The sequence below is a fragment of the Protopterus annectens genome, chromosome 6.part0 (genome assembly GCF_019279795.1).
Source record: "Protopterus annectens isolate FY-2018-M chromosome 6.part0, PAN1.0, whole genome shotgun sequence".
In the NCBI taxonomy this organism is placed as follows: domain Eukaryota; kingdom Metazoa; phylum Chordata; order Ceratodontiformes; family Protopteridae; genus Protopterus; species Protopterus annectens.
The window spans coordinates 183,157,791-183,177,607 of NC_056737.1; the positions used below are offsets into that span (position 1 = coordinate 183,157,791).

General features: G+C 40.8%; 1 protein-coding gene across 1 annotated transcript in view; it reads right to left on the reverse strand.

The window, feature by feature from the left end:
* PTPN21 (protein tyrosine phosphatase non-receptor type 21) overlaps window positions 1–19,817 on the reverse strand; it is a 1,442,744-nt gene that overhangs the window by 1,116,912 nt on the left and 306,015 nt on the right. The window contains exon 6 of the mRNA XM_044073481.1: window positions 11–98. Within this exon, the coding sequence (XP_043929416.1) occupies window positions 11–98 (88 nt within the window). The remainder of the gene's footprint in view (window positions 1–10; window positions 99–19,817) is intronic.

The following is a 19,817-nucleotide window of genomic DNA, read 5'->3' on the forward strand; positions in this document are numbered from 1 at the left end:
ACTAACTTACCTTTGCTAAGTAGCTTTCCTCTCCATAGCCTTCCATCCTTTCTACTTCTTGCATGTACAGCATCTCTGCGTCTGCAGCAGTGAGCCCTCTAAATAAGACAGAAAACACAAGTCTGAGCAACCACTTCTTTGTTCATATTCTTCTCTACAATGGGACTAAGGACAACACTTTAGCATGCAGAGGCTATGAAGCTTACGACGCTGCACCTTACTTTACAACTTCATAAGATGCAAGCATACAAGACAGTTATACTAAAAAAAATCTAAGTAGATAAACAGATTACGGGTTCATCACATTGGACACAAAATAAAATACTGTAGTACTCACTGTATCACCTAATATTTTGGAAACTGGAGAAATGATGTGGCCCCACAAGACCTGCTGTAGCCACCTCTCAGGCTGGCAAGCAGGGAATTTACTGTATATAAAAGTGCATTAAACGTTATTGTACTTAATATTTTAGAGATGCAAGCCGTTCATGTGATTTTTCTTATAGAAGTTGATTTAAATTCTCTTTAAATTCTCTGGTAACTAATATAGCAATAACCCACGCCTGGGTGTGGGTAATGCTGGATTTACCCACGGTTGGCGTGGTTTGGTCCCGAGGGTGAAGCCCGAGGGACCAAACAAAGCCAACTGTGGGTAAATCCAGCATTACCCATACCCAGAACTGGGTTATTGAATATTACACAATGAAATTATTTAAGAAAAAAAATAATTACTTTTGTTAAATAATGGCATTGTATAATGCCTCCTTGCTGCCCTTCTGCAGCTGTCTGGTATTCCGCGGCAGTTCTGTTGTACTGCGCATGCGCATGCCTACGCAGTACATCAGAGCTGTGAGCAAAAGCATTGGAGAAAGCAAGATCTCCATTGCTTTTTACTGTTTCGCTATGTTAAATGGGTTTAACATAGCGAGACAGCTTTAAAATAAGCAACGAAGATCTCCATTGCTTATTTTAAAGCTGTCTCGCTATGTTAAACCCATTTAACATAGCGAGACAGTTTTGAAAAAAGCAACGGAGAAAGCAAGATTTCCGTTGCTTTTTGCAAACTGTTTCGCTATGCTAAATGGGTTTAACATAGCGAGACAGCTTTAAAATAAGCAGCGGAGATCTCCGTTGCTTATTTTAAAGCTGTCTCGCTATGTTAAACCCATTTAACATAGCGAGACAGGTTTAAAAAAAAAGCAGCGGAGAAAACAAGATCTCCGTTGCTTTTTACACACTGTGTCGCTATGTTAAAGGAGTTTAACATAGCGAGACAGCTTTAAAAAAAGCAACGGAGATCTCCGTTGCTTTTTTTAAAACTGTGCCGCTATGTTAAACTCCTTTAACATAGCGAGACAGTGTTTTAAAAAAGACTTATACTAATGGAAAAAGTCCGGGCGACCGGACCTTTTTCCATTAGTATAAGTCGATTTACAACATGCACGCTGGCCAATCAGTGTGCAAGTTTTGGAATATTAATGGGGGGGGTCATGGTATAATTTTGATTATTCTTTTCTTTTAGAATTCTTTATTCATTCACAGCTGAATACAGATTCTTAAATGAATATGTCATTAATGATTTGCTAAAGCACAAGTATATGCTACAGTGTACTAAATGTTACGTATATTTACAGGTAACACCTGATAACACTGGTGATCTGTTCCTTACGTCAAAATCTGGATGATTTGCTTACTATTATTAGTACTTAATCTACACCTACTGATGATAATTATACTTGTGCAATTGGCAAAGTCTGGAGAACTGTTGCTATATATATATTAATGACTGGACTGATGAGATAAATAATGTTAGGCAAAGAGCAAATTGAACACATTTAGAAAAAGAAGAGTGTATTGTCTGTTAAAATCACTCAACCCCTAATGAACAAGCCAATACCACTGACAACTTTGGAATTCTGGATACAAGTATTCAGGACTCTAAGGGTTCAGAGCATATAAAAGAAAATAAAAAAGAAAGGAAGAAGATCACAACAAATAACAAGGAAGACAAATAAATTGATAAATGTCTGTAAAGTTAAAAGAACACATACTGAAAAGGAAGACTACTTTGTTATGTAACACACAGATTACAGGGCAAGATATTTTTTTTCTATCGGAAAAAGACATCATTTTTCCAAAAGAGAAGGTAGAAAAAAAGGCAAGGGGCATGTGAAAAGGAAGAAATCAAAATTGAATGTGGAAGGATTGAAGAATATTAAAGTACAAAAAAGGAGGAGAAAGACAGACGTTGACAACATGGCTCAAGCTGTGGATCTAGAAAGCCAGCTGGATGACAACAGTATGCTTGCATATTAATAAGAATGAAAACAGTGGGATTAACAATGACTAATATCATTTCTTTCTAATAAATGATAGAACGGACACTACTGAATCAGAAGCTGAAGTTTCTTCAGATCTGGTCAGCAAAGATATTCTTGTAATTGGAGATTCAATTATTGCAGGAAATGATAGTTACATTTGCAGAGAAGAAAATGAACATTGAAACAAAATAAAGAATGTGAGACAGGCCTTGGAACACATTAATATAAGGAAGTACAAATCTGTTTTTATTTATGTCAGTATGAATGATCTCATCCGCAAGGACTCTGATTGTTAGTAGGAAACTTACGGCCCTCTTACATGTACGTGTGTTAGGACATATTTTTAGCAAATCATATACAGAAGAAAGAGTCAGGTCACATTGAATGAAAAGATTTTTTGGGTAAATATCTACATGAAAAAAAAAAATGCTAGTTTCAAAAAATGGAAATGTCTTCACTATCCTAGCCTAATTTCGGCACACATGTTCAGACAGGATGGTGTGCACCTGTCAAGATCAGGGAAGTGAATTTTTACAGCAGATATTTTGTAATATTTAATAAACACGAGGTAGGATTTTTGCCAGGTAGAAAATCTGATGCATCGCTGATGGCTGCTAATGCTAGGAGCATTAACAATAAAGTTTTTTATTGGAAAATTTGCTACATTCTCACAAGAATGATGTTACTGTTTGTGAACCATTGTTAAATAACAATGACTAGAAACCAGTTCTGACAGAGTATAAATATTTTTACCATAACAGAAACTCAGAAACTCAGGTGGAGGTATTATAATAAGTTATGTACTCACCATAACGTTCCATGTTAGTTGTCTTCTTCTCGCCTTCTTTCTTGCTGGATGGGTTCGGAGCTGAACCTCGGCTCCGACTCGGCCTAATACTAAAGCTCGAAAGCTATTTTTACCGGCTCGAGGCTAACCTATGTCCCATAACGCTAGGCGTCATATACCCAGATCTCGTTTGATAGCTAACACTATGGACAAAAACATGTCCCACCACAAGAAAGGATAAATCTATGAACTCTATACAACTATGAGCCCCACAGCCTGTCTTTTACCAGGGCTACCAAAAAAGGGACAAGAGCTCTAGGTGAAGGGGTAATCCTGGTGACAAAGAAAGTCTGACCCAATACTCTAGGTCTTTCCAGGCTAGGGGGATGGAGGGTGGGATGCAAGAAAGAAGGCGAGAAGAAGACAACTAACATGGAACGTTATGGTAGGTACATAACTTCTTAATGTTAAGTTGTCAATCTCGCCTTCATTCTTGCTGGAAGGGACAGCGTCCCTACCACCTTAGTCCTGGGTGGCTCAATGGAACAGACTCTTGAGTACAGTGGAACCAAAATCAGCATGATTTCTGGAGGCAATATCCAGTTTGTAATGAGAAATAAAGGTATGAGGGGAGGCCCATGTGGCCGGTGCACAAATAGAATCCATAGGTAACCTGGCTTAAAAAGCAAATGAGGAAGATAATGCTCTAGTTGAATGAGCTCTAGGTTTGGTAGGGAGCTCCTTATGCCTGCCTCAATTGATATATTAAAGTGATGAGAGGTCAACCATCTGGACAAGGTCACTTTAGAAACTGGAAGGCCTTGCTTCCCTTCTGCGTAAGATAAGAAGAGTTGCTCTGATTTTCTCGTTAGTTTAGTTCTATCCAGATAGAAGCATAGCTGCCGGTGAACGTCCAAGCAATGTAATCTTCTCTCAGCTCTGTCAGTGTAATTTGGAAAGAAAACTGGGAGATCAATGGTTTGATTGAAATTTTTTTCAGATAGAACCTTAGGTAAAAAGGATGGATTAGTCCTAAGAGCCACTCTATCTTTGTGAAAAACAAGATAAGGGGGGGGCACACAGATAGTGCTTGTAGTTCCAAAACCCTTCTGGCTGAGGTAATAGCTACGAGGAAAAGTGTTTTCCATGAGAGCAGTTTTAACGAGCAGGAGGCAGCAGGCTCAAAAGGAGGCAGAATTAATGATGACAGTACTAAATTTAGATCCCATGGTGGAGGAGGGGGACTGGGGGCCTAAGTAATAGGGTACCCTTCAGAAAGGCTTTGCAGGGCTTGTGGGACATAATGCTAGATTCTGACAAGCCAACGTGGAAATTTGCAATAGCCGCCAGCTGGACTCTGATAGTGGCTGAAGAGGAGCCTTTTTGGAAAAGTTCCGCTAAAAAATCTAGAACTGTTTGGACAGGAGCAGTGAAAGGGTCGACTTGATTTTGCCTTGCCTAAATAGAGAAACGTTTCCATTTGCTAGCGTACGTCCTTCTTGTGTTAGACTTGTGAGAGGCAAGGATAATCTCACGTACTGACTGAGAAATTAAGGGAAGCCTGGCTAGGGTTGGAAGTGGAGCAACCAAGCTGTGAGGTTGAGACACGAAAGGGATGGGTGCAGCCTGCCCGATTGATGGGTCAGAAGGGTCTGGCACTGGGTCCAGATGCCAGGGCTGCTCCAGTAGGTGACGTTGTAGGAACGGAAACCAGACTTGTCGGGGCCAGTAAGGGGCAATGAGGATCATCCTGGATCTCAAGGCAGTTGCTTTCTGGACTAACTGAGTGATTAAGGGAAAAGGGGGAAAGGCATAGAGGAGACCTCGGGGCCAATCGTGGGCTAGAGCGTCTCTGGGAGAGAGGTCCAGAAGAGGAAAGAGGGTGAAGAAGTCCTGACACTTGCTGTTTTGCGGGGTTGCGAAAAGGTCGCAGCAAGGCTGACCCCACTTTCTGAATATTTGATCCACTACTAGTTGGTTGAGAGACCACTCGTAGGGCATGAGGATGTCCCTGTTCAGCCTGTCTGCTATAACATTGGACTTCCCGGGAATGTGTTTTGCTACCAGAAACCGGTGAGAAGAGATCGCCCATTGCCAGAGTCTGAGCGCTTCCCGACAAAAAGAATAGGACCTGGTTCCGCCCTGTTTGTTGATGTACCATACTACGGACATATTGTCTGTCTGAATCGCAATCGTCCCGGTGGGAAGAGAGTTCTGGAGGGCCTGCAACGCCAACAGCACCGCTCTCATCTCCAAGACATTGATGTGCAAGTGGCACTCGAAAGGTTGCCATGTGCCCTGGACTGTCCTGCCCTGAAAATGCCCCCCCACCCGATCAGGGAGGCATCCGTTGTCACGGTGGCAACCGGAGGGGGAAGAACAACCGGTCTGCCTTGAAGCACCTGGGGTGAGACCATCCACCAAGCTAGGTGTCATTTGCATGATCGAGTGATGAAAATATTGTGCGACATGGGACGCTGCTGAAAGGACCATTGGGAAAAAAGCATCCACTGTAGTATCCGCATATGAAAGCGAGCTAGGGGGAGTAAGGTGATTGTTGCAGCCATTAGACCCAGCATTTTCAGTACAAGCCTGGCTTAGATTCTGTCCTCCTGTAGTAGGATATGAACGTGACTGCGAATGTCTAACACTCTTTGTGTATGTAGTTTTGCTGACAACTCCGTGTTTAACACAGTGCCTATGAAGGTAATATGCTGACAAGGTGACAAGGCAGACTTTTTGAAATTTATGGAGATGCCTAGCGTTTTGCACGTTTGTACAGCATAATCCCTGGCTTGAAGTAACTGGTGCCTGGTGGTGGCAGTAAGGAACCAGTCGTCCAAATATGGAAACACCTGGAATCCTCGACGTCTCAGGTGAGCCGCAACCACTGCCATGCATTTGGTAAACACCTTGGGGGCTGTGGTGAGGTCGAAGGGCAGGGCTCTGAACTGACAGTGACTGGCTCCAGCCGGAAGCGGAGAAACCTCCTGTAGCACCTATTCATTTTGATATGGTAGTACGCATCCTGAATGTCTATAGAGCACATCCAATTGTCCTGACCCAAAAAGGGAAGAATGGACTGTAGCGTGACCATCCGGAATTTTGTTCTTTGAACCGATTTGTTCAGTCTGCTGAGATCCAAAATAGGTCTCCAGTCCCGTGTCTTTTTTGGTACCAAAAAGAATTTGGAGTAGATTCCGGACCCTTGTTGGTCTGCTGGGACTGGCTGGATGGCTCTTTTTAAAAGCAGCTTTGAAATTTCTAGTGCTGCTTGGTCTCTCAGACCGGGTGGAACGTCTGGAAGCGGCCCTTTTGGTTGATGTGGGGTGTGGATAAAGGGGGTTTTGTAACCCTCGGATATGATCGACCATACCCATGAGCGCCAGGCTTTTGGGTACAGCGAAAGTCTTCCCCCGACTGCCTCCAAAGGTGGACAGTCGGGCATCTCCTCAGGGGTGCTGAAAGGGTTTGTCAGAGAACGATTCTCTGCTACCCTGATTCTGCGTACCCCCCCCCCTGCCCCTAGGGCGGCGTCTATTGTTGTCCCCTCCTCTGCCTCTGGAGGGAAGCTCACCACGTGCGTCCGGCAGAACTCTTTGAGGTTTGCGGAACCACATTTTCCCGCCCTTCTGACCCTTAGGATATGGTCTAGAAGGGGTGGACAAACGAATTCCCATGGCAGAGAGTGTCTTGCCTTCTTGTTCGCACCTGGTTAAGGTATCCTTCACTTGAGGTCCAAAAAGAGCAGAACCATCAAAGTAGGTGTTAGTGAAGAACGCCTTGAAGGGGTCAGCAAAATTACAGAGCCGCATCCAGGCATGTCTCCTTAGAGCAACACCCGTATCTGCGGCTCTACTCATTCCATCGGCTGCATAAGAGATGAGCCGCATGGAAGAGTTAACGATAGAGTTCAGGGTCCCCAGCTGGGAGTTGATCTTTTCCTGAGACCCCACAGCTGCTGGGTCCTGCAATGTTTCACCCAGTTCCTTGAGAAGGTCTCTCTGAAGTCGGGTGAAATGGCATAAATAAAGCGACCGCATGGCAAAGGTCGCTGAAGAAAACATCCGCTTGCCGTACCTATCCATAGTACTAGATTCCTTATTAGGAGGATGGACAGGTACTGAAGAGTCACAGCCAACTCCTTCTTAGTGGCTGCCGCCACCACCATGGAATCCACGGGGACACCCTTAGAGAGAAACTGTTTGTCTGTCGGGGCAGTAATAAATTTAGTGGGCCTCCGGGGAGTTGGTTCCATAGTATCCAGAGCTGTCCACGCCTTCAGAGCCACCACCTCCATAAGTGGGTCAAAAGGCGGGGACACCCAGGAGGTGGAAGGGCGAGAACCGAACGCATCCAGGTACACCGACTCATCCTCGGATGGGTTAAGATCAGACCAGTTCCCCCTCTGTTTGAGGATCTCTAAGATGTCAGAAAAGGAGACATCCTCAGAGGGGGACCTTGGGGATCCTTCCGAATCATCCAGGTCGGTTTCAGATGTCACTGACTCAGGAGAGTCAACATGTTTCCTCTTACATGTCCTCTTCCGAGGGGGCTCCCCTGAAGGATCAGGGGAGGCCTCGGAAGAGGAAGAAAGGCCCAATGGGGCAGCCTGGAGTGTCAGTTCTCCTCGCTTGGGGTCGGGAGGGTAGGCAGGGGCCGAAGCAGGCACCATAGAGGGAGGGGCCGAGGAGGCCGACCGTGGCGCCAGTATAGCAGCCAGCAAGCTTCTCATGACCTCAAAGGTGCCCCTGTCAGGCAGGGAAGAAGGACCCAACTCCGAGGAGATGAGAGCTTCCCCCGGCACCGATGTCTGGGCTGAACTCACCTGCGCCGAGACTCCGAGAGAGAGAGCGGGGTCGGACAAGGGTCCGATGCCACTCGACCCCTTGGAGCCGACCAGGGAGTCTCGGCGCCCGGATCCCTCCAAGGACGGAGCCAAGGATGGGATCGGAGCCGACAAAGGAACCGACAAAATAGGGATCAGTTCCGACGCCCCCACAATACTCACCTCGACGACCTCCGGCTCCGAACTCAGCAGAGTAGTCTGAGGAGGAACTTGAGCAGGTGTAGGGGTAGCTCCTGTCTGTTGAGACGGGCTATGTAGCAACTGGGACAGTGCCTGCGACTTCAAAAGCCGGCTGACTACCCTCTCGAGGTCATGGTCCGAAAGCCTGGAAGACCTAGAGGAATGAGATCTATGGCTCCGCTCCGACAACAGAGGAGACTTCGGAGCTGATCTAACCGACTCGAGAGATGGAGACCTGGAGCGCTTTCTGCTTGGGGACGGCTCTGACACTAAAGTTGGAGCCGACTGAGGTCTAGGTGCCTCGGTTCTGGCCAGAACCGACGAGGCAGCAAGAGAAACGCTCAGAGCTGGCTCCGAACATGGAGCAGACGATTTGGTGGGCTTTGGAGGTTTTCTAGTCATGGTCTTAGCCGGAGAACCTTCAGGCTTTAACAAGCCTCTAACAATGAGTTTATTTCTACGCTCCTGCAGGACTCTAGGGCTGAAAGCATGGCAGATGGAACAAGAGTCCTGCAGGTGCAGAGGGTCCAAACAATACACACAAGAAGTGTGATTGTCTGTCAGAGACTTCTTCTGATAGCACGAGTCACACTTCTTGAAACCCGATACCTTAGTATCCTTAGACATACTAATGTAAAAATTACACTAATATATAATAAAAAACTACAATAAGCAGAAAAAAGGGGAAACTACCACTAAACAGAGGGACAGAATTCCACACACACACACAGAACAAATAAGGGAAAACTGTACTACTAAGGGGGAGGGTCAGTGGCCCAACCACCTTAAGGGTGGAGAAAAAGGGGGGGGTTTAGCAACTAAAGGGAAGGAAAACTAGTCGCTAACTTCACTAACACTAAAAAGGTAAAATAGGAAAAAAATCTGACAGAAAAACTATCTATAAAGCTATTAATAATAAAATACGACCTGGAGCCGGTGAAAAACGCAACCTCGTAGCTGAAGCGGCAAACGAGATCTGGGTATATGAGGCCTAGCATTATAAGACATAGGTTAGCCTCGAGCCGGTAAAAATAGCTCTCGAGCTTTAGTATTAGGCAGAGTCGGAGCTGAGGTTCGGCTCCGAACCCATCCAGCAAGAATGAAGGCGAGATTGACAACTTAACATCAGGGATTAAAGATTTAAGAGACATGTGATTATTACATGTTCAATGATATCACCAACACTATAGACTGTGTAAATGTGACCATAATGGCAACACTGCAACATTTAACAACCACTGTAGTGCACAGACCACCAAAGTCAAGTGCTGATGACCTAGAGAAAATCATAAATTTCTTGCATAAAACATAGGAGGGAAGAATAATTGTGTCTGGGGACTTACACTTACTAGAAACAGACTGGAATAATATTGATTTAATATTACTAAGGAAACTATTCACAACGTACATTCAGGAACACTAATTGCTTCAGACTGTAAAAAAAGTCTACCAGGGAACAGAACATACTAGACATGGTTTATGTTCCTAAGAAAAATTACTGCTACTTCAAGTCAAATTTTGCCACCGTAATAATGGGGTTATAAAGGTAAACTTGTTGCTAGATAATTCTGCCAAACTGAAATTGAATTCAATGCACAGAAGATTAATCGCAGATCATATGCAGGGGATTTCCAAGATGGCTGCACACTGAATAACAGCTTAACTTCAGTTCTCCCAGTGTGAAAACAGAAACTCAGAGGAGAAAACAAGTGAACTCGTAATTTTGGGCAAATTTCAGTACCTAGCTAGTAAGGGCATTGCCTGGATGACAGCAAAAAAGAAATTCAGAGAAATTGAAAGAAAACCAATCACAAAAGGTGAGGGGACTTCTAAAATGACTGCACACTGAGTAACAGCTTAACTCACGCTCTCCCAGTCTGAAAACAGAAACTCAACAGAGAAGACCAGTAGACTTTTGTGTTTACAGGTAAATTTCAGTAACTGGGTAGTAAGTGTACTGCTTGGATGCCAGGAAAAAATAAATACAAGGCACCTGGAAAAAAAACAGCTACCAAAAGTAAGGAAGAAACACTGACTGAGGAAAGTTCTGCAGCTGTTCAGCAAACAGCAATGTAACCTCCAGACATGACTTCTAGTAACCTCAGTAACCTACTGGAAGATATAAAACAACTGCACACAGACCTGGTTAAAATAAATGAAACAAACAACAAAAGGCTGGAAAATGGAGGAGGCTTTAAACACATACTCAGATGAGGCGATAAAGCTGCAAAAATCAGAGGCTGAAATGAAGAAAAGGCTGGCTGAATATGAGACAGCTCAGGAAGAGATGTTTCAAAAAATAATACAATTAGAGGACAGAGCACATAGGGAAAACCTGAGATGTTCAGATATACCACACAATCTGGAAGTAAGAGACTGCATTAATTTTATGAAAGCATAAACAAGCAACTGGCTTGGTATTCCACAGCATGAGTTGTTATTTGGAAGGACATTGTGTGTATGCTCCAAACCTGCCTATGAGAAAGCAACCTAGACCTTTAATAGTAATGATGCAATCCTACCAAGAGAACAAGCTGATTCTGACAAAATTGTGGCAGAAGGACAAAATACTAAAAGTGGGAGACAGCAGAGTGTTTGTGGAGAATGAATACTCATTGTACACCAGGCAGAAGAGAAGTAAATTAATTCCACTATTCAGGGAATGTCGAGACACAGGTGTGAGATTCAAATTGCTGTACCCAGGTGTCTTCAAGGTATTCTTCCCTGGAGGGACAAAATCATTTTTTGATGAAGTACATGCTAAGGAGGAAATACAAAAGTTTGTCCAACAAAAAGTGAACTGTGAAACAAGGAGATTCTGCTTCTTGTTCTTCTGGTAATAAAGATGACAGAGAGACTGTACCTGTGAAACCATTTCCAATATTTCAAAGAAAATGTTGGAGAGAAGCAAGGGAGCACAAGAACTGACTAGAAGAATCAAAAGTATGTTGGAAATAAAGTAGAGACAGGATTTGGGAGATAGAGATGAACAGTAGCAAAACCAGCAACTTAATGTGGGGATTACAATGCAAATATACAATTAAATATGAAAGAACAAAAAAATGAAAATATTGGACTTTTTCAGAATTTTCCAGATGTCTGGGGGACTCTAAAGTATATGACCTACTTCAAGTCATTAATGTTTGGAAAAATTCTTTAACGGGGAGGAAGAAAGGCGGGAGGAGTTAACTATAAGTAAAGAAAATGTTGTTTTCTTAATAGTACTCTTTTGTGCTGTATGAATTTCTTTGCATGCTATAAAGTTTCCTCAGTCATTTTAAGTGTAATGGGGTTTGTAAATAGGTACTGCTATTCCTTTTTCCCCTTTCTTTCTCCCTTCTCTCTTTCTTCTTGTTCAGTTTTAAGAAATATAGGCACTGCAATGTAAAAAAAAAATCTGGTTAAAATAAAATTAATGTACTTTTTCTCATTCTTGCATGGGGGATGACTGGATTAAGAACCTTAGATTGATTCTGGAACAAGATTTAAGAGAAAGCAATTAAATGAAAAATAATACTGAATATTATGATTTTTTTTTCTACCAAATGAATGTATGCTTAGTAGCAATTCTGTATCTGGCCCTCATGTCTCCATGGAAATAATGTGATAAAGAGAAATTGACTAGGAACCAAATCGTACAGTAGAAAAACACAGGAAATTTCTCTTTCCATGAGCCAAACTTTATTACATAAAATAGTAGTGTTACATGCTTTCATCCCCTATTGGACTTCTTCAGAACTAAAATTTAATCGATCAGCTTAAATACTATTTTGGTGTCACATGACACTACTAAAAATTAATAAATGAACGTCTCACTAAAAACATTCTATGCACACTTATTAATACAACATGACAAATTAATAACAATTAAATAATGACATTAGCAGATCCTCTGGAAGGCGAAAACCAATCTACCGGCAAGAGGAAGTGAGGAATGAGGAAGCAGTGAATCAGCCCCCTTACGGATCGCAGTTGAGTGAACAGGCTAAGTTAGAGAGACTGGAAAGGATCTTGGTGAAAAATAGTCGGGATAGAGCTAACCAACATTTGAAACAGGAAACAGGATTTTTACTTGAATATTTGAAGATGTACATAGTTTTGTGTGTTAGTATTAAATTAATAGGTTTTATGTTTTATGGGGGTGCTGTTTTTTTTTTTTTTGAGAGCCCTCAATAAAACAAAATGTTTTGTAAGATATGACACAGGCTCAAATGGATATGACAAGAAACAACTATTTAATGTTCAACCTGCCAAACAGTATATACATGCAACACAAATCTGGAACTAGATATTTAACAAGAAAGGTGTGATACATGAAAGGTAGGAATAATAACATTTTAATACATTGATGCTTTCTGTATTATCTTTAAATGTCAGTGGTCTCAAAGATAAACACAAAAAAAACAGTGAACTATATTAAAAAATGTAGAGTGCAAATAGCTATGCTACAGGAGACACACTCGGAAAGACATGAACATGTGAATTAGAAAAAGAAAGGTTTTCAGGATGGTTATTCAGCAGAATATCTGGGACAAATTAAAAGATTATTTATATTAATTGCAAGAGGAGCTCCAATAGTGATAGAAGAGGATAACAAAGATAATAATGGCAGATTTGTACTGCTAAGGGGCTACTGGCAAGGGAGGAGGATTACACTGGCATGTTACATTCCAACTAAAACTGCTATAATGGAGCTTAAGAAAATTCTGGGAGATATGATCAGTATTCAGCAAGGAATATTACTTACAGTTGGGGGCTGCAACTTCATATGCAGCAGTGAAGATGCATCTGGAGAACCCAGAAAGGAAAGGATAACAAAGGAGGGTAGATTTTTGAAGAAATTTATGAAAAAACTTTGGCATGGAAGATGTGAATTCAGTAATTAAATTTACATATTCCCCCAAGACATAAAAACTAGGCTAGGCTAAACAGAATTTATATTTCACAGGAACACGTGCATTTAATTGAAGGTCTTAATAAGCACCCAATAACTATTTCACATCATGTGCCAATAATAACTAAAATAAAAATACAAGCTAATGAAATAAAAATGAGATACTGGCACTTTCCCACCTATCTACTGAAAAGAGAGGAATTTAAGGAATGGGTAGTGGAGATTATTCAGGAGCTATTTGAGAGGACAGAAATTACTTCTGAAAATATGGCTAGGGAGTGGGATAAAATTAAGGTGGAGTTTAAAAAGTAGGGTGGAAATAAAAAAGGGAGCTATGGTTAAGAAGTAACAAGAATTATTTAGAGGGACTGACAAAATTTGACGCATTGCAGAATGGGGGGAATCTCACCGAATAAGAAGAGGATCAACTGCAGAATGCTAAGCAGAAAATAAGGGATTACCTCAATAATATACACAAGTTAAGAAAGACTGCTGTTAAGAAACTGTTTTTTGATAAACACGAGAACACAAAAACTTTTAGCACAATGACTCAGGCAACAGAAGGCAGAAAGGGCTGTCGCCAAGCTTAGGGAGCCTATAACAAGGAAGATAACAAGAGATCCTGTACAGTTATTAGAAATATTTCGGAAATTCTATGAACGTCTGTATAAAGCAGAGAAATATGGAAATCAAGAAAAGGTACAAATGGAAATGTTTATGGAAGAATTAAATATGCCAAGGTTAGAGGCAGATGAGGCTCGATTACTAATGGTTAGGATAGGAAAAGATGACATAAAAATTGTGATATACAACCAAGCTGGTGGTCCCTGCCATAAACAAACTATACAACAGAAGGAATAAACTACTGCAGAAAAGAGGAAAATCCCAGGATGCAAAAAACTCCCTTACCAGCCTCAGTAAGAAGCTGAGATCCCTCATAAAATCCTCTAAAGCTAGTTATGAAAATAAAATTGCCAAAGATTCCAAAGACAACCACAAGGCGTTCTATAGTTATGTCAAGAATCTAAATGGCAATGCTCAAATCTGCTCTGAGCTACAACAGAATGGCATTAAATATACTGATCCCAAGGATATTGCCAATATTCTGGCAGATCGATTCAGTGCCAACTTCACCCCCTCTCACCCTCGAAATGGCCCATCTCAATACCGGAAGATTGCCAAATTCTGGTAATAACGGCCACACAGGTAAAAAATGCACTCTCCAAAGCTAAGAATACAGCATCCGTGGGACCAGATGACATCCCTGGCTGTGTACTACAATAACTACAAAATGAAGTGACACCTCACCTAAATGTCATGTTTAATCATACCCTCACCTCAGGCTTTGTGCCCACTGAGTGGCGCAGAGCTACAGTTATCCCACTCCACAAGGGGGGATCCACCTTGGGTCCTAGGAACTACCGTCCCATCAGTCTGACGAGCCTGATATGCAAGGCCATGGAACATATTATCATGGAACTTATAAACAAAGACACTGGCAACCTTCAAACACTGGACCCCACCCAGTTTGGGTTTGTGAAGGGCCGATCTTGTCTACTGAACCTGACTGACTTCTTTGAATCAGTCTCCAGAGCCGTGGATGAGGGTAAGGCATTCCACACAGCCTATCTGAACCTCACCAAGGCCTTTGACACCATCCCCCACTCTGGAATCAGACATAAACTTACTAAATTGGACATTAATCCCTACGTCACTCAATGGGTTGCCAACTGGCTTACTGACAGAACCCATACTGTAAAAGTAGCTGACTCCAAATCCAGCTCCAGACAAGTGACAAGTGGAGTACCTCAGGGTTCAGTCCTGGGACCTCTCTTGTTTGGCATCTACTTCTCTGAAGTACAGGCCAACACTAAGGGACTCTGGCTAACAAAGTTCGCAGATGACTGCAAACTGGGAGCCATTCTTGACTCCCCAAATGATGTGGATACTCTAAAAAAGGGCCTTAGCTTGGTGCCAGAGCCATGGGCTCAAGCTCAAGGCCAAGAAATGTATAGTTATCCCCTTTGGGAAAAAAAAAACATGTACCCGTGAACTACATAGGTGGCAGTACACTAAACACCGAAAGTGTGATAAGAGACTTGAGGACACAGGTGGACAGCGGTCTTACCTTCGATAACCACATTGCCACAACAGTCAGGAAATCCTTCTAAGTGGCACACCTCATCACTAAGGGCTTTTCATCCAGAAAAAAAGGAGGTCATTGTCCCACTGTACTCATCCCTCATTAGACCCATTATAGAGTACAACGCCTCATTTGGTATGTACCTCACAAGACATCTGCAACTGCTGGAAAGGCTGCAGAAATACCTCACTAAAAGAATCACAGGCCTAAGGCAGACGTCCTATGCTGACCGTCTAAAAAACATCCAGCTATGCTCTGTGGCATATCGTCTACTCAGAGGCAATCGCTGCTTAACATACAAGGCCATGAAAAAAACCCTGAGCTGTTGGACATGCTCCACTTAAAGAAATCCCAATCCCTCAGAACCACACGCTCCAGGGATCTAAACCTTGTCATCACAATGAACTAAACATGCTGGAGGGATAGGTTCCTGACCCACAGACTCCCCAGATGCTGGAATAGACTGCCCAAACATGTCATGCAGAGCGTCTCCTTGGCCCTCTTCAAAAGGAACCTTGACGATTGGATGGAAGATAGGAAATTAATCCTGGGGATCACGTCAGTCACCCTGCTAGACAGGGGTCCAGGAAAGTAAATATTGTGGGAAGAAATATCAAGGGAATTGTTATGGCTAAGCTTGTATAGGTCTTAGGGCCGATAGCCTAGTACCAACCTATGAACCAATCTACAGGAAAGTTCCCAGGAATAGATGGTATTCCTGTGCAAGTTTGGAAGCTAGGAGGGAAAAAACTGATAAAGATCTGGAAGTTTTTGTTTTTAACAGTATTTGAAGAGGAGAAGTACCACCAACATCCTGGAAGAAAGCACTGGTAGCTGTAACACCTAAAGAGGGTAAAGATCCATCAGATTCAGCTTCATGCAGGCCCATTTGCAATACTAAACCATAACTAAAAAGTGTTCATGTCATAATGGCTAAAAGAATGGCAAAAGTAATGCCAAAATTCATAGCTGTGGAGCAATGTGATTTTATGGAGGGGAGGCAAACATTTGACAACATTAACAGCACACTGATAATCCAGAGGGAAGCTGGATGTAAGAAAATGGCATTGTTTGTGGGTCTTGATGCAGAAAAAGCATTTTGAAAGAGTAAGTTGGGACATTATGATCAGGGCAATGGAAGTATTTGTATTTCTTGAAAAAATTATAAGGATGATTAGGTGGATATATGAGGGATCCCAGGTGAAAATTAAAGTGGGTGGGGACCTCTCTAATAGTTTCTGCTTGAACAGAGGAAGCAGGCAGGGGTGTCCTCTTTCCCCTTTGTTATTTGCATTATATTTAGAACCACTGGCAAAGAAAATAATGGACTCAGAAATTCAAAGATATAATTGGTATGGTAGTCAAGAAAAGCTGGCTCTGTTTGTAGAAGATATTATTTTATACCTGACTATACCAGAAAGAGACAAATCTTTTTGGCATACAAAATTAATGAAGCTAAAAGAAAAGTGATAGCTATAAATTATGCACCCACACACGAACTGATTCAGCAGTATCAATATTTAAGGGGACATGATAAAATGAAGTACTTAGAAGTATGGATTAAAAAGAATTCTGGTAGGGCAGTTAAGGATATGTGGGAAGAGACTAAAAAGATAATACAAAAACTGAGAAATTGGAAGCTCTGCTATATGGATGTGGATAGCAAGATACAAGCAGTTAAACGTTTTTAGGCCTTTTAGTTTTATACACAGGTCAGGCATATTTTTATCAACCACAGTAGAAGCTGTGGATAGCAATTAATAAAGAGCTGAAGGATATTATTTGGAAGGAAAAGATGGCAAGAATCAAGTGGAATAAGCTAATTCTTCCAATTAAACAAGGTGGTTTGAGATTACCCGATTTGAAAGGGTATTTTAGAGCTACACAGTTAAGGCTCCTATATATAACACAAGCAGAAAGCTATAATTCGAAGTGGAAAGGGATGATGATGATGAAACTGTGAGGGAACTCAAGAAACAAGGAGAGACTGGGATTTTGGATGTAGATCCTTAAGGAAAATAAAAATAACCATACATAATACTATATTCATAAAGTAGCAGAAAGTATTCTAAGAACTAAGCAAACATGGGAATGGAGAAAAGAGGTTCTGACAAAAAGGATGACTACAATTAGGGATACAGACAATAGGCAAGAGGCGGCTAGAAGTTATTGGAGAACACTGGCAAAAGAACCAAGGTAATGGGAACAAATAGACAAGGAAAGGTAACAGAAAGGGAAGAGGCCAAGAATTAATTTGGACTGCAGGCTAGAGAATGCCTTCTCTATCAAGGATTGATATCAGAGTATAGGCAAAGAAAAAGAAATAAGAGAGATCCTATGCAAAAGGCCAGCACTGGTAGGGTTTGTTTGTAGAATCTAGAACATAATGTGCTGTTAAAAAAGGAATAATTAGTGCAGCATTTAAAACACTGCATGATAACTATAAGAATCAATCAGAAGAGTTCAGAAAGGATTGAGAACAGAGATTGAATAAGCAATTCACAAAGAAACAATGGGGGGATATATGCATGTCTCACAAATATGCAACAAAGTCTAGAAGATTTAGAATCTTTGCTTGAAAGTGTTTGCTTGGGTATTTTATACCCCAAGTAGACAGCAAATGCTGGAGGTGTGACAGAGAAGAAAGAGGAAATTGGGAACATATTTTCTGGGAGTGTAATGAGTTGACAGACTTTAAAGATTCCACGCAAACTGCTCTGTAAGAGATACTGGGTGAGCAAATTGGTATAACTAAGGAAATTATTTTTTTGAGCTATGATACAGAATTGGAATTGCCTAGACACATTAAGGCCTTGCTGAGTTAATTACTGTGGCTGCCAAAGAAAGCAATAACCAGAAAAAGGAAGTCAAAGTCTAAACCAACTTTACTAGAGTAGTGAATATAGTAACAGAGATAAAACAACTGGAACTGGGATCTTTAGAAAAGGGTAGGAGCAAATTACACAGAAAAAAAGGGAATTGTGGGAAAAATACATGCAGAGGAGGAATGAGATTTAAAAGAAGGCAGTATTTTAATGAACTATGTAATGCTTGAATGACAATGACTGGACAGATTATAAGTGATGTATAATGTTTACAAACAAAATGATGTCGATATGGTTTGTGATGTACAATGTTTACAACTAAAATTGTGTTGGTATGGTTTGCTTTCATTTACATAAATGCATGATTGCCTGTCTCATACGTGATTATTTAATAAACATGTTTCACACTTAAAAAAATAATAGATTACATGAAAGTGTAATAGTTACTATGTAAACTAATTGGAGTGATGTGTTCAGAGGAAAAAAATTGCAATAAGAATGTGGAATGTTTTGAATAATAAATTGTTTGAATGTAAAAAGAAAAAGTTTAATATGAAGCTCTAGGCACACAACGTCAGGAATATATATTTCTATAAGAACAAGATATTTGATTAAGGTGAGAGACAAAAAATATAATAAATGGAAAAGACTTCAAACTACAACTTTGAAAAGTGAAATAAATATAGTGGACAGACAAATTAAACAATGTTAGACAAGATCAGGAAAAATTTGAAGAAAATTTATATAAAGCTATTAAGCATAATAGGCTGATAAAACTGTGAAACGAAACACAAGGCAAACGACTTCAGGCACACTGGTCCAACGCAGTAAAAGTATACGAATTGCTAGTAGAATAAATTTAATAAAGCGCTTTTCGTCGCCTTACTTAAGGCAACTTCATCAGATTACAAATTACATTCAACAAGCCCATTTAAATAACGTTTCAATAACAAGCAGGATCATCATGTGATCAAGTTTAAACAAATCACTTTTCACAAAAAAGTTTCAAAAAAATCTTATAAAAGTATTAATATATCATCTAAAATAACATTATGTATTATATTTACTTGTAAAAGTCATCACTAAGCATATCCACTTGCACTTATGTGCAAAGTGTAAATAGTGCATATATTTAAAACTATGTATGTATACAAACTATTAAAAAATAGTAGAAAGAACCCAATATAAAACACACAATAAGTTCATTATTATAACAATTGCCATAATACTAACCCAACTAGTGTGGGTAATACTTTCCATAGATACAATCAACAAAAAGTGAAAACAAGGCTACAAGTTATCTTTTTAAGCTCCTTAATTTTAAAAGACATTTAATGTTACAATGATCATTTAGCCCTGGTTCACAAAAAGCGTTAGTTTTTTATTTGCCATGAAAGTTCAAGCTCCTCAAGTAACAAGTTAAAAGGCCCACCCCGAATGTTATGTTGGATTTGATCAATAGCTTTAAAAGTAAAGTTGTGGGTAGGATACATCAACTTGTGTCTAGCAAGAGCATTGTCACCCTTGTTAGTGTTCATGGCGTAAATGTGTTCATATATTCTATCTCTGAGCCTACGCTCAGTTTACCCTATGTAGAACATAGATCACCACTTTTGAATTGCAATTTAAGTTGTGTTTCATATAAAATTCCTTCCCACTAATGTTAAATGTATAACCTAAATTAATGTATTTACACATATTGCAACATCCACAACTAGTCATACCTACCAATCTATGTATGTTATTGTGGTTATGAGCTTCTAATATATATTTATATATATTTCTATAAGAATAAGATACTTGATTAAGGTGAGAGAC